Source organism: Indicator indicator, chromosome 36, assembly GCF_027791375.1.
Source record: "Indicator indicator isolate 239-I01 chromosome 36, UM_Iind_1.1, whole genome shotgun sequence".
In the NCBI taxonomy this organism is placed as follows: Eukaryota; Metazoa; Chordata; class Aves; order Piciformes; family Indicatoridae; genus Indicator; species Indicator indicator.
This window is the reverse complement of record NC_072045.1, coordinates 850951-873015: the sequence shown is the minus strand read 5'-3', so window position 1 is coordinate 873015 and position 22065 is coordinate 850951. Positions and strand designations below refer to the sequence as shown.

At 50.2% G+C, this 22065-nt stretch overlaps 1 protein-coding gene across 1 annotated transcript in view; it reads left to right on the top strand.

The window, feature by feature from the left end:
• Positions 1-3679: 3679 nt before the first annotated feature.
• Positions 3680-22065, top strand: part of LMNB2 (lamin B2) — a 45159-nt gene continuing 26773 nt past the window's right edge. Inside the window, exons 1-2 of the mRNA XM_054396017.1 lie at positions 3680-3907; positions 15446-15582. Coding sequence (XP_054251992.1) covers positions 3707-3907; positions 15446-15582 — 338 coding nt within the window. The 5' untranslated portion in view covers positions 3680-3706. The remainder of the gene's footprint in view (positions 3908-15445; positions 15583-22065) is intronic.

Below are 22065 nucleotides of genomic sequence, written 5' to 3'. Positions count from 1 at the left end.
AGACAGAAAGGGAGTTTGGGCTAAACATCACGAAGAAAAGGGACTTGCACCTGAATTACATCTGAATTCCATTTATCGATCAAAATTCGGCAAAAGCTTGACAAATGTCTCCAAACTCTGCCAGCTGTGCAAACCACAAGAGGAGAAAGGAGCTAACCCAGGAGTGCTTATGACAGAGGATTTCAGCATTCCTAACATATTTCCACCCTCCTGCCTTAACGTAACCGAAGTTTGTAACTCATCTTCCACGAATTTGCTGGCACCCTTAGAGAGAAAGAGTTCACTCCGAGTGCAGGGCTCGCCGCTCGCTGGGCGTTTGCTCGAGGGGAGGGAGGCAGGGCGCTGGAACAACGCCGCATACGGCAGGGAGGCAGCCCCGGGAAGCTGCTGGGGGCTGGAGCCGCTCCAGGGGCGGTTGGTTACAGTTTGCAGCCAGGCGCCAAAATTCAAAAATCGCAACCCCACCGCAAATCCGCAGCCGCGGGCAGCACAATGAGGGAGGAGGCGGCTCCGGGGCCGCCCCTGCTGCGGCGCCGCGGCCCAGGCCGGCCGGCGGGGCAGGGCCTGACCTCGCTGCCGAACAAAGACGCCGCAGCAGCCTGGGACTTGTAGTCCGCTCTGTCTGCTGCCTTTCCCGGCCAGAAGCAATTCGAGTTCAGTCGGAAAGCTGTCTCACACTAACAGGATTATCCGTATTATATCATAGTCTATCATATTACATCACATTATCATATTTTTTATATATATATATATATATTCAATTCTTGACAGTGAGGGTGGGGAGACACTGGAACAGGTTGTATCATATTATGTCATATGATATTATACCATATTATATCATTTTATACCATATTATATCATTTTATACCATGTTATATCATTTTATACCATGTTATATCATTTTGTACAATGTTATATAATTTTATACCGTGTTGTATCACATTATCATATTTTATATATACATATATATTCAATTCTTGACAGTGAGGGTAGGGAGCCACTGGAACAGGTTGTATCATATAATATTATGTCATATGTTATTATACCATGTAATTTCATTTTATACCATATTATATCATTTTATACCATGTTATATCACATAATATTTTATAATATACATATATATTCAATTCTTGACAGGGTGGGAAGACACTGGAACAGGTTCTATCATATAGTATTATGTTATATGTTATTATACCATATAATTTAATTTTATACCATATTGTATCATTTTATAGCATGTTATATCATTTTATACCATGTTATATCACATTATCATATTTTATATATACATATATATTCAATTCTTGACAGTGAGGGTGGGGAGCCACTGGAACAGGTTGTATCATATAATATTATGTCATATGTTATTATACCATATAATTTCATTTTATCCTATATTATATCATTTTATCCCATATTATATTATTTTATCCCATATTATATCATTTTATACCATGTTATATCACATTATCATATCATATACGTGAAATTCTTTCCAGTGAGGGAGGGGAGCCACTGGAGCAGGTTGTATCATAAGAGATCATACTGAACCATGTCACATTGTATCATATTGTATCATATCACATTATCATGTTATATATAAATATATATGCAATTCTTGGCAGTGAGGGTGGTGAGAGACTGGCACAGGTTGCCCAGGGAGGTTGTGGCTGTCCCCTCCCTGGAGGTATTCAAGGCCAGGCAGGATGAGGCCGTGATCAAGCTGGGCTGGTGGGAGGTGTCCCTGCCCATGGCAGCGGTTAGAACTGGATGAGCTTTAAGGTCCCTTCCCACCCAACCCATTCTGTGGTTCTATGAATTTGACTGATAAAGACCTTCAGGCAAGGAGGTGGTATAAATGCCTGCAGAAAGGGCAGGTGTAGGGATCCACAGGCTTACCTTCCTTCTAGCTGTAAGTCCCTCAAGCATCCCACTACACCCACAGCTTCACAGACACTGTGGAAATCTCTGTTCTGAGCTTGCTGTAAGAGACAGTGGTGAAGGAGCAGTTAAGGCTGTCCTAGGAGAGGTGATACCCAAGCCAGGTGGGATGGGCACTCTCTTAGCCACAGAGGAAACCAGGACAACTCTTGGTTTCAAATGTCTATTTGGAAACAAATGCATTCAGGTGAACCCCCACTGTTTACATGGGTCTGGTGCCAAAGACAGGCAGCGATCACAGCCAGAACTCACTGCTGTTTGCCAAACAGCAGGGGTACTGAGCACCCAGAATGCCTGGTTTTAGTCTGAGCTTTTCCAGTTTGAGCTGCACTCCGTGTTAGATCCTTACTATCAGGATCACCAAGGCTCTAATTTGAGGATCCCAGCTCATTACCATGAGGCTCTAATTTGAGGATCCCAGATCCTTCCTAAGTCTCTGTTTTGAGGATTTCTTCAGCCTGGCTCCCTGTTTTATTCTTTTCATATATTGTTTGCAGTATTTTCTTGTTCTTGCTCTTTCCCATTTCTGTGTCTAGACCAGACACAGACAGAACTTCTTTGCGTTATGCTGCTTTTTTCCCCTTTGCTGTCCATGTATATGGATGACAGATTTGGAACCTGCATTTTTCTACTTCTCCAGCAGAAAAATCTCCCTTTTCTCAGCCTTCCCTGGTAGCTAAAAGGCACAACCACAAAAAGAGCTTTTCAACCTCCACAAAGTTTTGGAACATGAGGAATTAGCTCCTGGGAATGGTAATCCAGTTTGTACCAGCTAATGCACAAGAACTGGCAGAAGCTGGGGTACAGTGAAAATAGGGGCTTGGGGGGAAAAATAGGTTTTGGGGGGGGAAATAGGGCAGCTCTTTAGGAAAGGGAAACTTCTCAGAGGACATTTGCTGGGGCTGCAGAAGTTTTTCAGGATAGCTTCCTTCTTGAACTGCCCGGTTGGAGACTAGGAGACATTGCAATCCCTCAGTAAAACTTTGGAAGGAACTTCTTCACCCATGCAACAGCTCTCCTAAAAATTTGCCCTTGGAAGGGGAAAATTGGTATTTTTCTGAGATTCTCTTCCTCCCCTAACTGAAGTAAATAGCAAGTCTCTGGCCTGCACACCTTCCGTGCTAGCTGCAAAGCAAGCCCAAGTCACCGACAGCTCAACCCAGAGTTAAGAAATATTAGAGAACTAGCATGAAAACATCCAGAGGTTTCAACAGCACGGTGTCACTTCCAGCCCGTGCCTGTTCCAGGCTGTGCGTCTTTGGGGTTCAATAGAGGACTGACCGGGGCGAGGGACACGCTGTAGGGAAGGGTCCGGTGGGTTGCCCGCACCCACCGACACCTGAGCAGCTGCTCCGGCTGAGCGGGACCAGAGGCAGCTGAGGACCCTGTGAAGAGCAATCCTACTCAGTAACTCTAGTCTCTCCCAGCTTTATAAAGCAAACACACAACAATCAAGAGCAGCCGCTCGCCTCTCGCGCTTCTCTCACACACACGACTGCCTAATTTTGTGTTTTAACACACACCACAACCTACGCTTCGGGATAAAACAGCCTCGGAGTCGTCTCGCACCCCACAAAATGGACGGTGGCCCAGACTGCACCTCCCGGCGTGCCCTGCGGCGCGGCCATCTTGGCGCCGAGACTTCATTTCCCAGGCGGCGCGGCGGCGGGGGAGGCGATGTCCGCCATCTTACCGCTGCCTCCTCCCCCGGTGCGGCTGGATTGAATGAGCCCGCTGCCCGCCTGCCCGCGAACTGAGCGCCATGTCAGGCACCCCGAGCCGCGGCACCCCCGGCGGGACCCCGCTGTCGCCGACCCGCATCTCCCGCCTGCAGGAGAAGGAGGAGCTGCGGCAGCTCAATGACCGCCTGGCCGTTTACATCGACCGTGTGCGGTCGCTGGAGCTGGAGAATGACCGGCTGCTGCTCAAGATCTCCGAGAAGGAGGAGGTCACTACCCGGGAGGTACGGCCCGAGGCGGCCTGCTGGCCCTTGTCCGCGGCTCCGGGGCGGGAAGGCGAGCGGCTGCGGCCCGCTGGATGTGGTTCTCCCGCTCCGTCCTGGGGAGCAGGTCCGCGGCCCAAGGGCTCGGCCGCCCTGTTCCCGCGCGGCGCCTCGGCCCGCCCGCCCGGCGCGGGGCGCGCTGGGGCGGCTCCGCGGGCTCGGCGGCGCCATCCGCCTCCCGCCGTGCGGCTCCCGCCAGCCGCGGCGTTCGGGGCCGGGCTGGGCCCGCGGCGGTGGGGTCTGGCTGTGCGCGGCTTGGGGCTGAGGACGAGAGCTGGCGGGGGGAGCGGGGGAAGGGGGGACGCTGTGGAGATCCATCTCCCGCCTTTGCGGCCCCACGGGTGCTGCCGGGGGCTCTCTGGCCGCGGTGTAGGGCAACGAGCCGGCTTCGTGAGGCACGTTGGGGGCGGCTCTGGCCGGGGTCGTCACTGAGTGAAAATTCGAACGTTGCCGGTGCCGCTGGCGGGATCGGGCCCCGCCGTGGCGGCAGGCGGCCCCGGGCGGTGGGGCGGACGCAGCGCTCCGCGCCGGGAGGGTTGGCGGCTGAGGTCTCAGACTGCCCTGCGTATTTCGGCCAGGTAGGGGTGGAAGGCAGAGCACCCCTCCCGGCGTGCTCAGCGTGTGGGTCTGGTCATCCCCGGGCCGCTTCCTCGCTGTAGTTTGTGTCTGTTCCCGCGCAGGCTGAGGCTGCTCTCTGAAAGCGGCCCCGTGCTCGGCACATGCGTCCTGTGACTTGTATTAACCCAAATGGTGCTTGTGCCGTACGGGCTGAGGGGAGGAGGTGGAAGGTTGGAGAGGGTTTTAGGCTAACTTTGCTCCTCACTAGAGTCCCCGCAAATGTGAGGAATTAAGTCATTACAGTGTGAATCACTCTGGTCTGCTTCCTGTGATGTTCAAGGCGAAACTGGCTGATCCCTCTTCCTAAGCCATGTGCTGCTTTCCCCTCTTCTGCTGAATCTGCTTTCCCCAGGACTCTCTTTCCCATTGAGAGGAAGGATGTAGCCCGTGGCACAGCTGGGGACTGTCCCACCCATCCTGTACTGGCCCAAACCCCCTCTGCTCCGCCGTCGGGGCAGGTTACAATGTGAGGTGTCCCACCTCTGAGATGAAGTGAAACTTCTGTGGGAAGCCAGGAGATAACAGCCTTTGCTGGAACTTGTGTGATGCAATGGATCGGTATCTGTTGGCTGCTTTTTTTTTTTTTTTTCCCCCTTTAAGGGTCTGGTTGGAGGATGGTAGGGGTGATGGGAGGAGGGTTTGAATTAATTTAGTGTAAGCAGACCAGGTATGATAGTGTCTTGTTTTGGGAGTGGTGGCTATCAGTGTACACCCGGGATTGAAGTCCCTTCAAAGTTGCTTTGTACCATTTAATAATATATTAGAGCTTCTGTGTTTGCAAAATAACTAAATGCTTCTAAACATGAAATGTGGCTGCAGCACTTATCCTGTGCGAAATCAGGCTGCAAACAAAACAACCACGTCTGGCTCCTGGAGCTTGTCAGTTGTAGATTGCTGGAGGCTGGAAGGAGTATGAATTTCAAATGAGGAGGGCAGGATGTAATTCTACTGACAGCACACACTGAAGGAGTAACATGAGATGGGCAGACAACGTCGCTGTAATCTCATTAGGATCGTAATACGAACATAACCAACTCCTGTGTGTTAGCAGTTCTGGAGAAATACTCCAATCCATTTGGAAAATGCACCTGAAGATTTTGATGGGAATATTTTGCTTACTTAGCCTTTGAGCCTTCTTCACTTCCAGACTTCATAAAAGGTCCTGATTCTTAGATATACTCCATGGGGGACCTCAGAGCTGCCTTGCAATACCTGAAGGGATCCTACAGGAAGGCCCCAGAGGAACTTTTCATAAGGGTATCTGGATACAGGACAAGGGGGGGATGGTTTGAAGCTGAGGGAGAGTGGGGTTGTACTGGATCAGTATGAGGGTGGTGAGACTCTGGAACAGGTTGCCCAGGGAGGTTGTGGATGCCTCCTCCCTGGAAGTGTTCAAGGCCAGGCTGGATGACGTCTTAAGCAGTCTAGTTGAGAGGTATCCAGGGAGGTTGGAGTAGATTATCTCAGAGGTCCCTTCCAATCTGAGCTGTTCTAGGATTCTGTGAGACATTGTCAGGATTCCTTAAGCTCTCCTTTGTCACGTCAGAGATGATGTAAGAGATTTCAGCTGGTCTCTGGACCACATTTATTAAATGCTTCCCCACCCCTTGAGGACAGCTTGCTGATTTACTGACGGATGTCCAAAAAAGGAGACTTCATGCTTGCCTTAGTTTGATGCAAGGCAGTGATTGAGGACTGTGGGAGCAGCAGAGCTTCAGATTGCTGTCAGCTTTTGGATTTATTGGAATGGGGGAAATCCTGTCCTTTCGCTTTCAGTTGCAGTCCAGTAAACTGGATTTTCTGCTGATAGTTCACTTTTCACGTTGCCCTGGTAGAATGTGCTCGGAAGATGGTTAGGTGTAGCATGAAATAAGATACAAATTAAAAATAAACCTTCCAAAACCCAGACAAACCCCAAACTAACTCTAATTCCTGTGTAAAAGCACAAATAAGCATAGAGCAGTGATACTGTTCTGGCTACCTCATTATATCTTTATATTAGCTTTACATGCTTCAGATAGGTTGTTTTCTTCTCCTGGGGTGTTCAAGGTGAAAAATCATATTGATTGTTCTCAACTGAGTGTAAATTTAACTCTGGGTTTTGGTTTTGTGGTGGTTTTTTTAGCTGTCTAAATCTGGTATTTTTGGCTTCTCTCAGGTAGTGGCAGGGAACATATCTGCTGTGGTAGATGGAATGGTTCATGGAGTGGGCTGGCAAGCAAGAGTGCCACCAGATGGGTCTGTGTTAGCACCTTGAGAGCATGATGGATCCATAAACCAAGGCAAATGGGAGGTTGAGAAGTGCTGTGGCAAGCAGCAGAGAAGAGTGTGGTGTCACGAGAGATGCTTGTCCACTGCTTATTGCTCCAGTGTCTCATCTTGACTTTGAGAAGGGGACTGGGCTGAGACCATTGCTGATGCCCTCTCCACCCATGCCTGCATGCATGGGAATAAAGGGTTGGCATTTCTGATCAAGATCTAGTTTAGGGGAGTCTCTTCTAGATGAGAGAAGTTCTGCTGATGCTCTTCAGGCAAGGACCATAGCCACTATCAGAAGGTCTTTAATCATCAGCTTCCAGGATGTTCTTTCTCCTAGCTGTAATCACTAATCTGCAGAAGATAGAAGAAAGCAGCCACTTTCTCCTCTGGGCAATCTCCTTAGGCTAACAAACCACAGCTGCATCCTGGCTTTGGAACAAAACAACTCCTGTGGGTTTTGGTGGACATGGAGCTGCCACCTCTTAACAGTAGAGAAAAGGAACTTGGCAGAAGTTGTGATTCATCTTTAGTCCTCTGCTAATTATAGTCCTTTGTCCTGCTTTTCCTCATCCCATCCAGTGCTGTTCTGCCTTTACTTGGATGCATTGGGCCTGGAGAAATTCATAGAGGAATCAAAATGTGTACAGGGAGCCCTGAGACAAACTTCCCTGTGTAGCTGGAGGACCATCTAACTGCCCTCATTCTTTATCTGGTTGCTCTCTTGCATGAATCCCCTGTGTAGCTCAGCCTAGGACAGAAATTTAGCTCATCCTCTTGTTGTTTCCAGCTCCCTAGTAGTGACCAAAGCTGTTCAACAACCTGATTGTGAGGCTGGGAGGGGGAACACTGGAAGGGCCAAGAGGAGAAGAGCCCTGGAGCTCCCTTCAGCTCCCTGTCTGCTGATTCCTCACCCTCCCCTGCAGTGCTGTGATTGCAGCCTTCCAGAGCAGATACTGTGGTGGGCATGGGAGGGGTTGCAGCACTGTTCTGAGGACATCCCACGGGTCTCACCCAGAGAAAGGAGAAGCAGGGGAAGAAGATCCCTGTGGGCCTCAGCCACTGACAGCCATTGTTCTTGTGGCAAAAGCAGTATCTACTGGGGGTTCCCTCTTCTGTGTCTTCCCAGCTCTGTGGGTGTGCTGCAGTCTTGTATGTCACAGCCATCAGAACTTGGACTGGAGTCTCCCCTGGTCTCCACTTAGCTGCCAGTACTGCAGCTGCTGTGCCCTTTGTGTGCACCATGTGTAGTAACCAGAACCACTCTCACGGCCTGGCTTTTGGGGGTCTGGTGCCAAATTCATGTTGAGATGCTGCTGTGGATGATTGGTCACTCAGGAGCTAAGTCCCTAAGTCATAGACTTAGGCACTATAGACATCATCAGGGAGGTGATGGTGGTGATGTGCCACACACATCTTCATTGTTCTGGAGAGCATGGCTGATGTTCTTGGTGAGTCTGAGCCATAGCTGGCTGACAATCCTTTGTCAGCCCACAGCTGGGTGAAGAAGAACATAGTGAGCCATGCCTGGTGGGAACAGCCTTGTGCTTTGTGCGTTGGTGAAATGAATGTCATCAACCATACTGGTGTGGACTCACTTGTGGCTGGATGGAACCTGCTTCTTGTCTAGCGTGTAGGTTCTCTACCTTCTTGGCATGTTCCCTGTGTCTCTGGGTGATGACTTGCAGCCTTTCTCCAGTGGAGGGTCTGTGTTTGTGTCTTTGTGAGGCTCTACACATTGGGCTTCCTTGAGTGCTCTCAGCACAGGCTGGCAGGTTAAAGAGCATCCTGCAGCCCTTCCTTTCAGACTGCTGTGGAAACATCTCCTCTTCTTGTTCTGCATGTGCTCTGCTTCCTTGTGCCCTGTGTTGCCCAGTTACAAACCTGCAGGCTCTTTAGTCAGTAAAGAGGACAAAGCACATTCTTGATGCAGGATGTGGGGTGTCCAGCCTGGCTTGTGTGCAGGAGGAGTCAGACTGGGATGCACACTGACACCTGGGTCAGGCTGCAGCCTCTCTTCTGGTTCCTGCTGAGCTCCCATATGAAGTTTTAGCTTTGTTTGTTCATTGACTTCAGCTGGAGGGGCTGCATTTTCAGAGAGGGGGGACCCCTCTGCACGCCTGACCTGTCCTGGAGAGGTTTGCTGCTTCCCAGGGCCTTTATTCTGGGTGTGGTAGAGAGGCTGTTGAGGCTCACCTGGCAGTGTGAGCCCTGCTGCTTTTCAGTGATACAGGCAGGGGTGGCTTAGAGAGGCTCAAACATGATTGGTGGCTCTGGATTATTGCTAATGGTGTGGGGACCCAGGTGGTGTGCAGGGGGGAAGGGCTGGAGGATGGCTGAGCAGATCCTGCAGAGCAACTGGATTGAACAACTGCTGCTGGCAACAGGATTTTGGTTTCTGTGGCCATGGAACAGTCTTTCAGGACTGACAACTGCTTCAAAGGGGCAAAAGCCAGCTGACTAAGCAGGGCAAGTGTGTGTTTGCCAACAGGGCTGGTCAGCCTGCTAAGAAAAACTTGAGGCTGGGAATGGTGGAGGAGGGGGAGATTCCTCTCAGGTAAGATCAGGTGAGGAAGTGGTGGATGGAGTAAGCAAGTGAAAGGCCTGGGGTGATCCAAACAGAAGAGAAAGCAACAGAAAAGGGATGAAATGGAGACACCGAAGCACAGACACCTAAAGAAGGGAGTGTGGGGAAGCTCTCCTGCCCTTCCCAGGGAAGCATCACGTGTGGGTGCCTCTGGAACACCTGTGACATGAATGTGGGGAGCATGCTGGGGGGATGAGAAACCTGTGGGCAGTCACAGAGCTGTGACTTCATCAAACCAGGGATAGCTCCTGTGACTGGTATGCTGTGGATGGACCCAGGCATTGCAGGGAGGAGAGCAGGGGGAGTTGCTCGTGATGTGAGAGAGCAGTGAGGATGCCTGGAGCTCTGCCTGTGGACAGGGTATGAGCTTGCTAGGAGCTTGCTGGTCAGGATTAGTGAGCAGACCTAGATGGGTGGTGATGTGGTGTGTGTCTGCTGCTGACCTGATCAAGAGGTAAATGAGGCTTCCTCCAGTCAACTGGAAGAAGCCTCACATACCTTAGTCTTCACTCTGCTAGACCTAATCATAAATAAGATTTTGTCAGGGGAGTGATCATGAGATGGTGGAGTTCAGGATCTTTAGAGGATGGAGCAGAGCGAAAAGCAGGATCACAACCCTAGATGTCAGGAGAACAGCCTTTAGCTTCTTCAGGTCTGTTCTTGGAAGAATCCCATGGGCTATATCCCTGGAGATAAAAGGCTGAGAGTTGGATTGACACTCAAGGATAACCTTCTCCAAGCTCAGGAGTGCTCCACTGTGGAGCTAAGGTGGTAAGAGAGCTGTGTGGATGAGAAGGAAGGCTGATCTACTCAGTGCCTTCTTGTGGGCAGACTACACTTGAAGAATCTCAGTTCCCTGAGACCAGAGGGAGGTCTGGCACAAGGAAAGCTTACTCTTGGTAGAGGAGGATCAGAGTAGGGAGCATCTGGATGAGCTGGATGTAAACCCATGGGATCTGGATCTGTTCACCCACGAGGGATATAGCTGGCAGCATTGCGAGGCCACTCTCTGTTATCTTTGAAACGATGATTAGGAGAGGTTTCTGAAGACCAGGAGAAAGCTAATTGCAACATCAGGAGGGTCAAGATGGAAGATCAGGGAGCTGCAGGCCAATGAAGGGTGCTGAGAACAAGTCAGCTTGGGTTTCTTGACAGCACCTTAGCAAATATGCTCCTCTGTGCTGCTGAGCACTGCGTGAAGAGTTACTTCTCCTGTGGTTTCCTGAATTAGCTGCTCACATATCATCACCTAGATTGCATCTGGGGCTAAAGGAAACCTCGTGGAATTGCAGCAATTTCTGCCTCTGATCTCCTGTCATGTCCCCGTGTTCCTGTGCAGCTGCAGGTCAGCAGGCACTGTGTAAATCAGCATTGGCCCTGTGCTCTGAATACTGCTCGTGGTTCTCTTAACCTCCTGTAAAACATCTAGAGCTCAGAAGTGTGTGAGGGGAGGTTACAAAGAGAAGCAGAGAAGCAGAATCATTTCTGACCAGGAGCAAATCTGGAAATGTGAAGAACAATTAGGTCTCTTTAAGTCACAAGTCCAACCAAGGAGATTAGTCTAGGAAACAAATACTCAGCACCTCTCACAAGACAGACTGAAGGCAGGAAATGAAACTATCAAGCAGGAGCTCTTGATTGAGCAGTTGTGCTTATGTGATGCTCTGATGTGGGAACCAAAAGCTGAAGAGATTTACCCAAGGATTAGACAAATTTGTATTTGGTGCCTGCTGGTTTTTGGTTCCTGGAAGCAATTTTTTGCTCAGCATTTTTTCTCTCTAGAGCTGGGAGCACAGGAGAGTGAAGGATCTTTGTCTGTTTGCCTCACTCTCCAATTTCCCTTCAGCATTTACTTTCAGCTGCTGCTCTTGTGCTGCTTACACTGGAAGGGTTGGCCTAGGCTCCAGGGATGAGTTTGTCTTCCTCAGGCGTGAGGAGTAGGAGACAGTGAGCTGTGGTAACACAAGTGAAGTGATGAGAGGCAACAGTTGAAGGAAGGAATTTGAATTGATAGATTCTGCTGATAGGAGATGACAAAACCTGTCAGATGCCATCAGACAGGGAGTCTCTTGCATCCAGGGATGTCTGGGAGTGCTCAAGCACAGGTAGATGCTGCCTGATGGCACTCTGCTCAGAAGTGGAACCGGTTGCTAGGTGCATTCGTTCGTGTTCCTCCTGTTGCTGTGGACACTGGCAGTTGGTCCTGTTGACTTCTGGGTTAGCTTTTGTCCAGAAGGTGCATGTGAGGCTTGTCCTGGGAAGTCCTGCTTTGGTCCAGCAGCATGTTGTTAAGAGTGGCTGGAAGTGCCACTGCACCAGGGATCAAAGTGAGTAGTAAATGTGAGCAATTGAAAAGTGGGCGGAAGAGTGCCAGTAGAGCCAGAACAAGGCAGCCTCCTGTGTCTGCACTACCAGAGGCACTGCTGGGACCAGGCTTCTCTGGAGATTTTCAGTCAGTAGACTTCAAGTTCACTTCCTTCCACCAGAACAGAATTTGAGGGGTTGCACTTTGAGGGGGCAGAAGTAGTTGCCAGAATTTCAGTGCTGAGTTAGAAGAATGCATTCAGTGAGGCTGCTTCAGCTGAGCTGGCTCTGCTCACCTACTGCTGTGTTTGGGTCTCTCTTCTTTACTTGATTAGTGCTGAAAGTTAGTGCTCTCTTTTTTTGGTGTGATGTAGAAAGACCATCTTGCACTGTCCTCCAGTTGAGTTTGATCATCTAAAACTTTTATCAGTAATAGAATTGCAAAGCTGTTTTGGTTGGAGAAGACCTCTAAGATGGAGTTCAGCCATTGGCCTAATGCCACCATGGCCATTAAACCACAGCTCAAAGTGCCACATCTGCATGGTTTGTGAACACCACCTCCCTGGGCAGCCTATTCCAATCCCTAACCACTCTTGCAGCAAAGAAATTTTTCCTCATCTCCAACCTAACTCTCTCCTGGCATAATTTCAGGCTGTTTCCTATCACCTGATCCTATGGAGAAGGGGCCAACCCCCACCTCACTGCAGTCTCCTTTCAGGGAGCTGTAGAGAGCAATGAGGTCTCCCTCAGCCTTCTCTTCTCCACAATAAACAACCCCAGCTCCTCAGATTTTAGTTTTGCTTGTAAATACAGCTCCATTTGCTTCCAAACTGAGCTAATCTGGTGAAGTTAATCTTGGGGGGGGGGAATTTTCAATCCATCACAGAGCAGCTCTACTACAAGGACAGGCTGATGGAGCTGGGGGTGTTCAGCCTGGAGAAGGCTCCAGGGAGACCTAATAGTGACCTTCCAGTACCTGAAGGAGGATGGAGAGAGACTGCTGAGAGGGGCCTGCAGTGACAGGACGAGGGACAATAGTTTGAAACGAGAGCAGAGTAGATTTAGATTGGATGTGAGGAACAAGTTCTGCACCATGAGGCTGCTGGAACACTGCAACAGGTTGCCCAGGGAGGTGGTTGAGGCCCCATCCCTGGAGATACTTGAGGTGAGGCTTAACAAGGTTCTGGGCAGCCAGAGGAGGATTACCCTGCCCCCTGCAGCTGGACTAGATGACCTTTGGAGGTCCCATCCAGCCCAAACCATTCTGTGGTTCTGTCTGGGCTGTTTCAGTTAAGGCACTGAGCAGGCAGAAAAGCTAGGTGAAAGTAGCTTCTTGAGTCATGTTCTGGACTGTGAGTTGGACCAATGTGCTTCCTGCTCATGGGTGTTCTGGGAGAAGAGCAGAGAGGAGGTTACCATGCTGCTGGAGAGCAACTCCTAGTGTGCTACCACAGCTGGGGACCCTGAGTCAATCAGTTCTTGCTGATAAGAAGCTCAAGTCACTGCTGCTCTGTTTACCAACAGGTTCTGCAACTGTTTCCATCACACAGACTTTAGCTTCATCCAGCTATGTTTTCTCTGCACAGGAACTGAATTAAGTATTTGTTCTCTGTTCAGAGGATTGTTTTGGTGGTGGTAAGCTCTCTGGTGTCTGTAATGCCACAACAAGAAGCAAATAACTGCTGCTTTTGGAAGTACTACACCAGTGGCATGGTATTGTGAGAGTATGCACAAAACACTAGGGAAGAAGGCTTTCTGCCTTTGTACTTGGACATACAAGCCCAGTTTATGCCTGGGAGTACTGGGAAGGGGTTTGTCCTTGTGTCCTGCATGTGATGTAGTGTGTGTGTCTGAACTTACAGCAGAAAGCCCCAGGCTGCTGGTAGGTGTCCCAGGGCAAAGATTTAGAACATCTAAGAGCTGAAGGCAGATGGTCTGAAGAATTGCTGACAGAAGAGGAGCAGCCCTGTAGTTGTAGTACCTGATGGGGCAGAGTCAGTGCTTGGCCTTTGGGCAGTTCTTTGCTGTTGCAGATGTGTTTGCTCTCATGGGTTCTCCAGAATCTCCAGAATGAAAGACCTGACAGCACAAAAATCTCCCTTTTTCCTTTGGTGTTGCGGAAAGGAGGCCACAAAGATGGTTAGAAGGCTGGAGCACCTCTCTGGGAGAGCTGGGGCTGTTCAGCCTAGAGAAGAGAGGGCTCCAGGCAGACCTTAGAGTTGCATTTCAATATCTGCAGGAGACCTGCAGGCAGGCTGGGGAGGGACTGCTCAGAGGGGACTGTGGGGATAGGATGAGGAGCAATGGTTTGAAACTGGAGCAGGGCAGATTTAGGTTGGACATCAGGAGGAATTTCTGCACAGTGAGTGTGGGGAGACACTGGAACAGGTTGCCCAGGGAAGCTGGTTGAGCCTCCACCAGATTGCTCAAGGCCTCATTCAACCTGGCCTTGTGGCCTGGAGACATTCAAGATGAGGCTTGATGTGGCCCTGGGCAGCCTGCTCTAGTTAGAGATGTCCTTGCTGACTGCAGGGGGGTTGGCCAAGATGATCTTTGAGGGTCCCAATGCAGTCTGCTTCTGTTGTAGACAGGCAAACAAAAAATGTAATTCTTTCAAGCTTTATTCAACTTCTTTAAAGGCAAGAAGAAAGATTGCATGGACATCCATCCAGGTCCATAGATTCATGGAATGGTTTGGGTTGGAAGAAACCTTAAAGCTCATCCAGTTCCACCCCGCTGCCATGGGCAGGGACAGCTCCCACCAGCCCAGGTTGCTCAAGGCCTCATCCAGCCTGGACTTGTTTCTGGTTTGTGGTGTGCTTGTAGAGGAAGGCTCCTCAGCCTCCCTGCTGCCACAGTTTAGTTGCTTTCAGGAGTTTGCTGAGAATATGGAGTTTACTCACAGCCTCACTGCTTTCAGTCAGGCTTTTTGAAGACCAGATGGTTGAGTCTCTTCTGGTGCCTCTCTGCAGCAGACACTCCCAGGAACAGCATGGTTTGCTTCCTTGTTTCTATACCTTATGCTTTGGTAGGGAATTTTTCTTCCTAAGGTGGTGCATCCTGCTTTGGGCTCTTTTTCCTGAATGCTGTGTCTCAGAACTTACATCAGTAAGAGTTGGTCTGGTATTTCCTAGAAGTAATAGCAGAAGTCTTCCAAGGTCTTGGCAGTGTGGCTATCTGATACACCTTTGAAAGTATCTTGCATTCTTGAAAATCCAGGTGTGAAAGACTTCCAGGTGCCTTGCTGTGATCTGAACAGCTGATAACATAAAGTATTGAGCTGAGACAGGGAGAGGTCTGTAGATCCTTATCCTCAGAGGCAGAGGAGCTCATCTCTGAAGAGGCCCCACTTCTGCAGTTTGTGTAGTTCCAGATTATTTTCAGCTTTATAGTGCAAGAGCAGCAGAGTCAGACTGGGCCTCGGATCTGTATGGCACAACTTAAGACTTCAGGTGTTAAAAACATCTCCCAAAGCAGCAGCATTGGAAATGAAGGTGACGAGTTTGAGATGTGATTGTAGGGTGTAGTGATCTGCTTCAGCTTCTCCTTGGAGGGTTTGCACACTTCAGACAGCGTCCTGCTGGGAATTCAGATGCCCTGTTTGAGACCAGGTGACATCTGGTTGGAGGTGTGTGTGAATAGAAATGCAAAGCAAGCTGTGAAGCCTGGCCTGGAGTTTCAGTGCTGGGATGGTCCCTGAGGTGTCTCATGTCTGAATGCCTTTTCTTTCCTAGGTGAGTGGGATCAAGAGTCTGTATGAGTCTGAGCTGGCTGATGCTCGAAGAGTTCTGGATGAGACTGCCAAGGAGAGGGCCAGGCTACAGATTGAAATAGGCAAACTGGGAGCAGAGCTTGAGGAGTTCAACAAGAGGTAAGAGAAGTCCTCTGTGGTTTTTTTTTTTTAATTACTTTTTTTATTTTTTACATGAGAATGGGCAAGATCTGCAGTGGGAATTATAGAAACATAGAATAGTTTGGATTGGAAAAGACTTCTAAGATCATCCAATCCAACCATTCTCTAACTCTGCCAAGGCTGGTGCTAAGCCATGTCCCTCAGCACCACACCTCTGCAGCTTGGAAACCTCCAGGGCTGTGGATTCATTACTTCCCTGGGCAGCCTGTTGCACTTTTTGAGAACCCATTCAGTGAAGAAGTTTCTAATAATGTCCAACCTAATCCTCCCCGGTGCAACTTGAGGCTGTTTTCTCTTGTCCTATCCTCCTTCCTTGGGAGAAGAGCCCCAGCCCCACCTCACTGCAGCCTCCTTTGAGGGAGCTGTGAGGTCTCCCCTCAGCTTCCTCTTCTCCACACTAAACACCCCCAGGGCCCTCAGCTGCACCTCCCCAGCCCTGTTCTCCACACCCTTGTTCAGCTTTGGTGCCCTTTGCTGGCCCTGCTCCAGCCCCTCAATGTCCTTCTGGGAGTGGGAGGCCCAAAACCTCTGTGATATTATTGCTATGATAATGATGCCATTGGTGCTTCTTAAAATGCCTTTCTGGAAGCATTGCAGGTTGGGGAGCAGACCCCAGGCTTGTCAGAGGAAGTTGCTCAGCTCGCTGGTGCAGGCAGAGCAGCCAATCCCACGAGCACCTACAGAAATGTCTTTGTAGATGCTGTGGTTGGAGCCATTTGGCTATGTAGAGGCTGAACTGCTGAGTTGTGCCTGCTCCTGGCCTCTTGTACCCCTCCTGGTGCCAGCATGCACATGTGCCTGGGAAACGGGAGTGAGAAAATGGTGGAGGTTCAGCCTGACTCATCCAAGGAAGTCTCATTTTTAAACATGATCATTTCTCTTGTCTGCTTCCCTGCCCTGGCTGGTGGCAGAAATGAAAAGGACCAGGCTGGCTCTGAGCCATTTAGGAATGTGGAAGCAGAATGACCTTGGACACCTGCAGCTACAATGTAAATGTTCTGGGAAAAGATCTTGTACTGCCCATCTTTAAAAACCTGCTGTGTAGTCTGCTTCTGAGAATTGGGCTGAAACTGGCTGCTGGAACCAAATGAATCCATTGCTTCTACTCCCACTGGGGAGTTTTGCAATCAAATGCTGTTTAGCAGTTGAAGTGTTGTTGAAAAATGAATATATGTGGTGGTGGCAAAATGGTCTGGTGTTTTTTTTGGGTTTTTTTTTGGTGCTCCTGATTGAAGTTTGTCACCTCTTGTAGTAGGTAGGATCTGGGGGTCCCTACATCACCTGTCTGTGGATGTTACAGAATCACAGAATTGGCAGGGTTGGAAGGGACCTCAAGGCTCAGCCAGTTCCAACCACCCTGCCATGGGCAGGGACACCTCACACCAGAGCAGGTTGCTCTGAGCCACCTCCAGCCTGGCCTTAAAAACCTCCAGGAATGAGGCTTCTACCACCTCCCTGGGCAACCTGTGCCAGTGTCTCACCACCCTCATGGGGAAGAATTTCTTCCTAACATCCAATCTGAATCTCCCCACTTCTAGTTTTGCTCCTTCCCCCCTAGTCCTATCACTCCCTGACACCCTCAAAAGTCCCTCCCCAGCTTTCCTGCAGCCCCCTTCAGACAATGGAAGGCCACAAGAAGGTCTCCTGGGAGCCTTCTCTTCTCCAGACTGAACAACCCCAACTCTCTCATTTTGTCCCCCTAGCAGAGTAGCTCCAGCCTTCTGCTCATCCTCGTGGCCCTTCTCTGGACACCTTCCAGCACCTCCAGATCCTTCCTGTGATAGAGGCTCCAGAACTGGACACAGAGCTCCAGGTGTGGTCTCAGCAGAGCGGAGCAGAGGGGGAGAATCCCCTCCCTGGCCCTGCTGGCCACACTTTTCCTGATGCAGCCCAGGCTCTGCACTGAGCAGGAACTGGGTGATCCTTGAGGTCTTTTCCAACCCTGACAATTCTGTGATTCTCTATGATCTTCAGCAGGTTGCTCAGAGCCTCATTCAAACTGATCTGGAATGCTTCCAGGGATGGGGCTTTTACCACCTTGCTTAGCATCTTGTAGCAGTGTTGCACGCTTCTCATTTTAAAATACCAGGATCAAAATTCAAAGACCACTAAGGAAGTCAGCTGCCTGCATAAGGAAATCAGCTCACCAGGCTGGAAGGATCCCCCAAAGTAGTTTGTCATTTACAGAACCCCAGCAAGAGAATTCTGAATTGTCCCTACCCGAATAATGCAAAGCTAACAAAACTTTAATTTCCAACAGCAAAACACGCTGAAGCCATGCAGAGCATATGGTGAGGAATTAACCTCAGCATAATTCAGTGGAGTTACTCATCTGAGCCAGAGAGGACATTTAGTGACAGCCATGAAGCTGAGAGAGCCAAGGCATTGCTAGAACAAGGAGAGGAAAAGATTAAACCTATTAGAATTCAAGATAAATAATTTACTCTGGTGGAACACTAACAAAACCCTGGAACTTCAGGATAAATGGACACAGAATCATTGAAAGCATCTGTTTGGAAGAGACCTCAAAGCTCATCTAGTCCAACCTTTGACTCAGTTTAGGGTCAATCCTAAACCATGTCTGCTTAAACACCTCTAGGGATGGGGACTCCAACACTGTCCTGGGCAGACCATTCCAGTGTTTGAGAACCCTCTCTGTGAAGAAATACTTCCTAGCATCCAGCCTGAACCTCCCCTGGCACAGCTTTGTCCCTAATACAACTGTCCAGATATGAAAGAGCTCCAGTGTCTGAGTGCAAGCCTCTGCATCTGGCTTGGGGCAACCCCAGACACTGATCCAGGCTGGGCAGGGATGGCTGCAGAGCAGCCCTGAGGAAAAGGCCTTGGGGGTGCTGGGGAATGAGAAGCTCAACAGGAGCCAGCAGTGAGCACTTGCAGCCCAGAGAGCCAAGCAGAGCCTGGGCTGGCAGCAGGAGAAGTGTGGCCAGCAGGGCCAGGGAGGGGATTCTGCCCCTCTGCTCCTCTCTGCTGAGACTACTCCTGGAGCTCTGTGTCCAGTTCTGGAGCCTCTATCACAGGAAGGATCTGGAGGGGCTGGAATGTGTTCAGAGAAGGGCCACGAGGATGAGCAGAGGGCTGGAGCCTCTCTGCTGTGGGGACAGACTGAGAGAGTTGGGGTTGTGCAGTCTGGAGAGGAGAAGGCTCCCAGGAGACCTTCTTGTGGCCTTCCATTGTCTGAAGGGGGCTGCAAGAAAGCTGGGGAGGGACTTTTGAGGGTGTCAGGGAGTGATAGGACTGGGGAGAAATGGAGCAAAACTAGAAGTGGGGAGATTCAGATTGGATGTTAGGAAGAAATTCTTCCCCATGAGGGTGGTGAGACACTGGCACAGGTTGCCCAGGGAGGTGGTAGAAGCCTCATTCCTGGAAGTTTTTAAGGCCAGGCTGGAGGTGGCTGTGAGCAACCTGCTGTGGTGTGAGGTGTCCCTGCCCATGGCAGGGTGGTTGGGACTGGCTGAGCCTTGAGGTCCCTTCCAACCCTGACAATTCTCTGACTCTGTGAGTGAGGCCCTGCAGAGCCTGCTGAACTTGCAGCACAGTCCCTAGCAGCATACCCCTGCACCTGTGTACTCACCTTGCCAGGCTCCTTAGCTAGGCCTTAGTCAGCCATTAAAACCCTCTCTGCTAACTAGGTCAGACATAAACCCCTAAGCATAAGTGGGGTGAGTACCACCCAGCCCCAGTGTGATGTTCCTCTTGGGACTGATTTCCCCTTTGAAGATCTCAGGGCAGCAGTCCTGGCCTTTATTTCAGGTTCTGTGTGGCAGTTGGTGTCACATGGCCATCAAATTTGTCTTTTGTCCTGGTGGTAGCTAAATTCCACTTGCTGCTGCTGTGGTGGATCTGCAGCCTCCCTCCCCAGGACTGCTGAACCAGCCCTGGGGCATGACCTGCTGGTTAGTCACAACAAAGGTAACTTTGGCCTGGTTAAGGAAAGTCTCCTGTCCTGAAGTCCACAAAGTGTCTGTTCATGCCTTCAGCAGTGTCACAGGTCCCTAGGTCAGGCAAAGCCAGGAGGCATAATGCTCTGAGCAGGATTCCTGCTTGATTTGCCAGCCCCCAGCTCTGAGCTCTGTGACTGTCTTGCTGTATCTTCCGCTGCCTGCTACCCTTCATGGTCACTGACAAACTGCCCTGGAGCAAACTTGGCTGCTTTGGGCAAGAAGAGCACTAGAGGGTTACCCTGAGCTGGTGTCCTTCAGGAGAACATTTGACATCTCAACAGGCTCATCACAGCTTCCAGGCACCTCAAAGGCTCCCAGAAGCAGGCTGCACCTTTGTAAAGCCTTCTGTCAGTCTCTTGCACAAAGACAATGAACCAGGCTGGAGTTACAAATGCAACCAAGTGTGAAGGAAGCAGCCTGGGCTGCCTCCCAGTGCCAGAGTTCAGCAAGGAGCAGGAGTCACTTATCACTGTCAGGAGGTCTTTATGGTGCTTTGTGGAGCTGTGCATTGAGCACTTCTGTGCATGTCTGTCTCCCTGGGAACACTCAGCTGCTGCCTGGCTCCTGCAGCTGGGGGGCAGCCCCAGGCTGTCAGCACACACTGCTGGCTGGGGGGTGGCAGCTGGTGCTGCATAGGGCAGAGCACTGCCAGATCTGCCTGCCTGTGACACACACACACACACGCTTCTCTCTCTGTGTCACACATGTGACACAGGGCTTGTGGCTGGAGAGTGTTTAGAAGACTTCCCAGTTGCTGCTAAATAACTGTGAGGCAGGAGTCTTGTTTGGTCTGCCTGTCTCCTGCAAGCTGCTGAGCTTGAAGACACCACACATATGTTTGCAGAGCAGGATTCACAGTGACAGATTGGTTCCAGTTAAATGAAAGCAAATTCAGAGATCTACACCAAGGGCTGGAGAGGAGAGCACAGGAGCCTCATAGCTCCAGTGTGCCACGAAATAAATGTGTCAGCTTATTCTGTGCTGGAGCATGTAAAGAAATCCTGTCTGGAGGGCACAGCAGGACCCCACAGACCAGCAGTTCTGTACAATAAAACTGAGAGTCCTCTTTTGGTAGTCACAGACACATGGGAAATTGAAGAGGACAGTCAGAGTGAACCAGAAGTTTGGGAATGAGGAGGATATGTGCTGGGGAGCAAGGTGTTGGGAGTCACAGACTAAACACAGCTTTTTGAAGCCTGTATGTAGTAGGGCCCCAGCTCAGCTTACTCACCATAGGCTGAAAGCTACAGATTTATAGAAGGAGAGTTTTGAGGAAAGGGAAAGAAAATGTACTCTGAGATAGACAAAAAGCCTTTCCCTGCATTCTCAGTGGTACATGACTAGAATAGTGAGCTGGAGCTGCAGCAGTAGCACACACGTTCCCATGACTATCCAGTTGTCAGTAGCATACTGGTACATACCTGGAGAAGCTGCAGCAAGTCAGTGTGTTAGAGGGAAAGGCAGGCACTTAGAGGGTAGGAGGAACACGGCTGTGATGTGAGTTGGCTGTTACAGCTCAGATCATCATAACTGAAGTGACCAGAGTTGCTCTGCTTGTGAATGCTGCTGAGGAATCTTAGAATGGTATGAGTTGGAAGGGACCTCCAGAGATCATCCAGTCCAACTCCCCTGCTAGAGCAGGGTCACCTGGGGCAGGTCATACAGGAATACATCCAGATGGGTCTTGGAAGTGTCCAGAGAAGAGACTCTACAACCTCTCTGGGCAGCCTGCTCCAGGCCTCCAGCATCCTCACACCAAAGAAATTTCTCCTCATGCTGAGGTGGCACTTTCTGGGTTCCAGTTTGTGCCTGTTGTTCCTTGTCCTGTCACTGGGCACCACCAAAAAGAGCCTGGAACCTTCATCTTGCCCCACCTTACCCCTCAGGTATTTACAGACATTGAGCAGATCCCTCTCAGCCGTCTCCTCTCCAGACTAACCAGCCCCAGGGCTCTCAGCCTTTCCTTATCACGCAGATTGTTCCAGGCCCTTCAGCATCCTCATAGCCTCTGTTGGGCTCTCTCCAGCAGATCCCTGTCTCTGTTGACTTGGGGAGCCCAGAACTGGACACAGTATTCCAGCTGTGGTCTTACCAGGTCAGAATAGAGGGGGAGGAGAACCTTCCTCACCCTGCTGGACATGAGCTTATTCCTGAAAGGTGACCATGCTTCCATGAGTGACCTGACCAATGTGTGGGACTACAGCCAGTGCAAAAGCCTTGGAAGCTCCTGGGAGCCTGCTTCTTGGGGGTTGCACTCCAAAGTGAGAGATGCCCTGGCAGGGCTGGGTTAACTTGATGGTCTTCAAGTTCTCTCCCAAACAAGATGATCTGTGTCAGCAGTTCAGTGCTGTGCAGCAGCGAGCTGAAAGATGCCTCCACACCTTGTTTGGGATGCAGCTTTCTTGTCAGCTCTTAGTTGTTAGAGTTGGTTTTCCCTTACCTCCCAGTGTTTGTGCATTTACTGCAACTGCTACCAGCT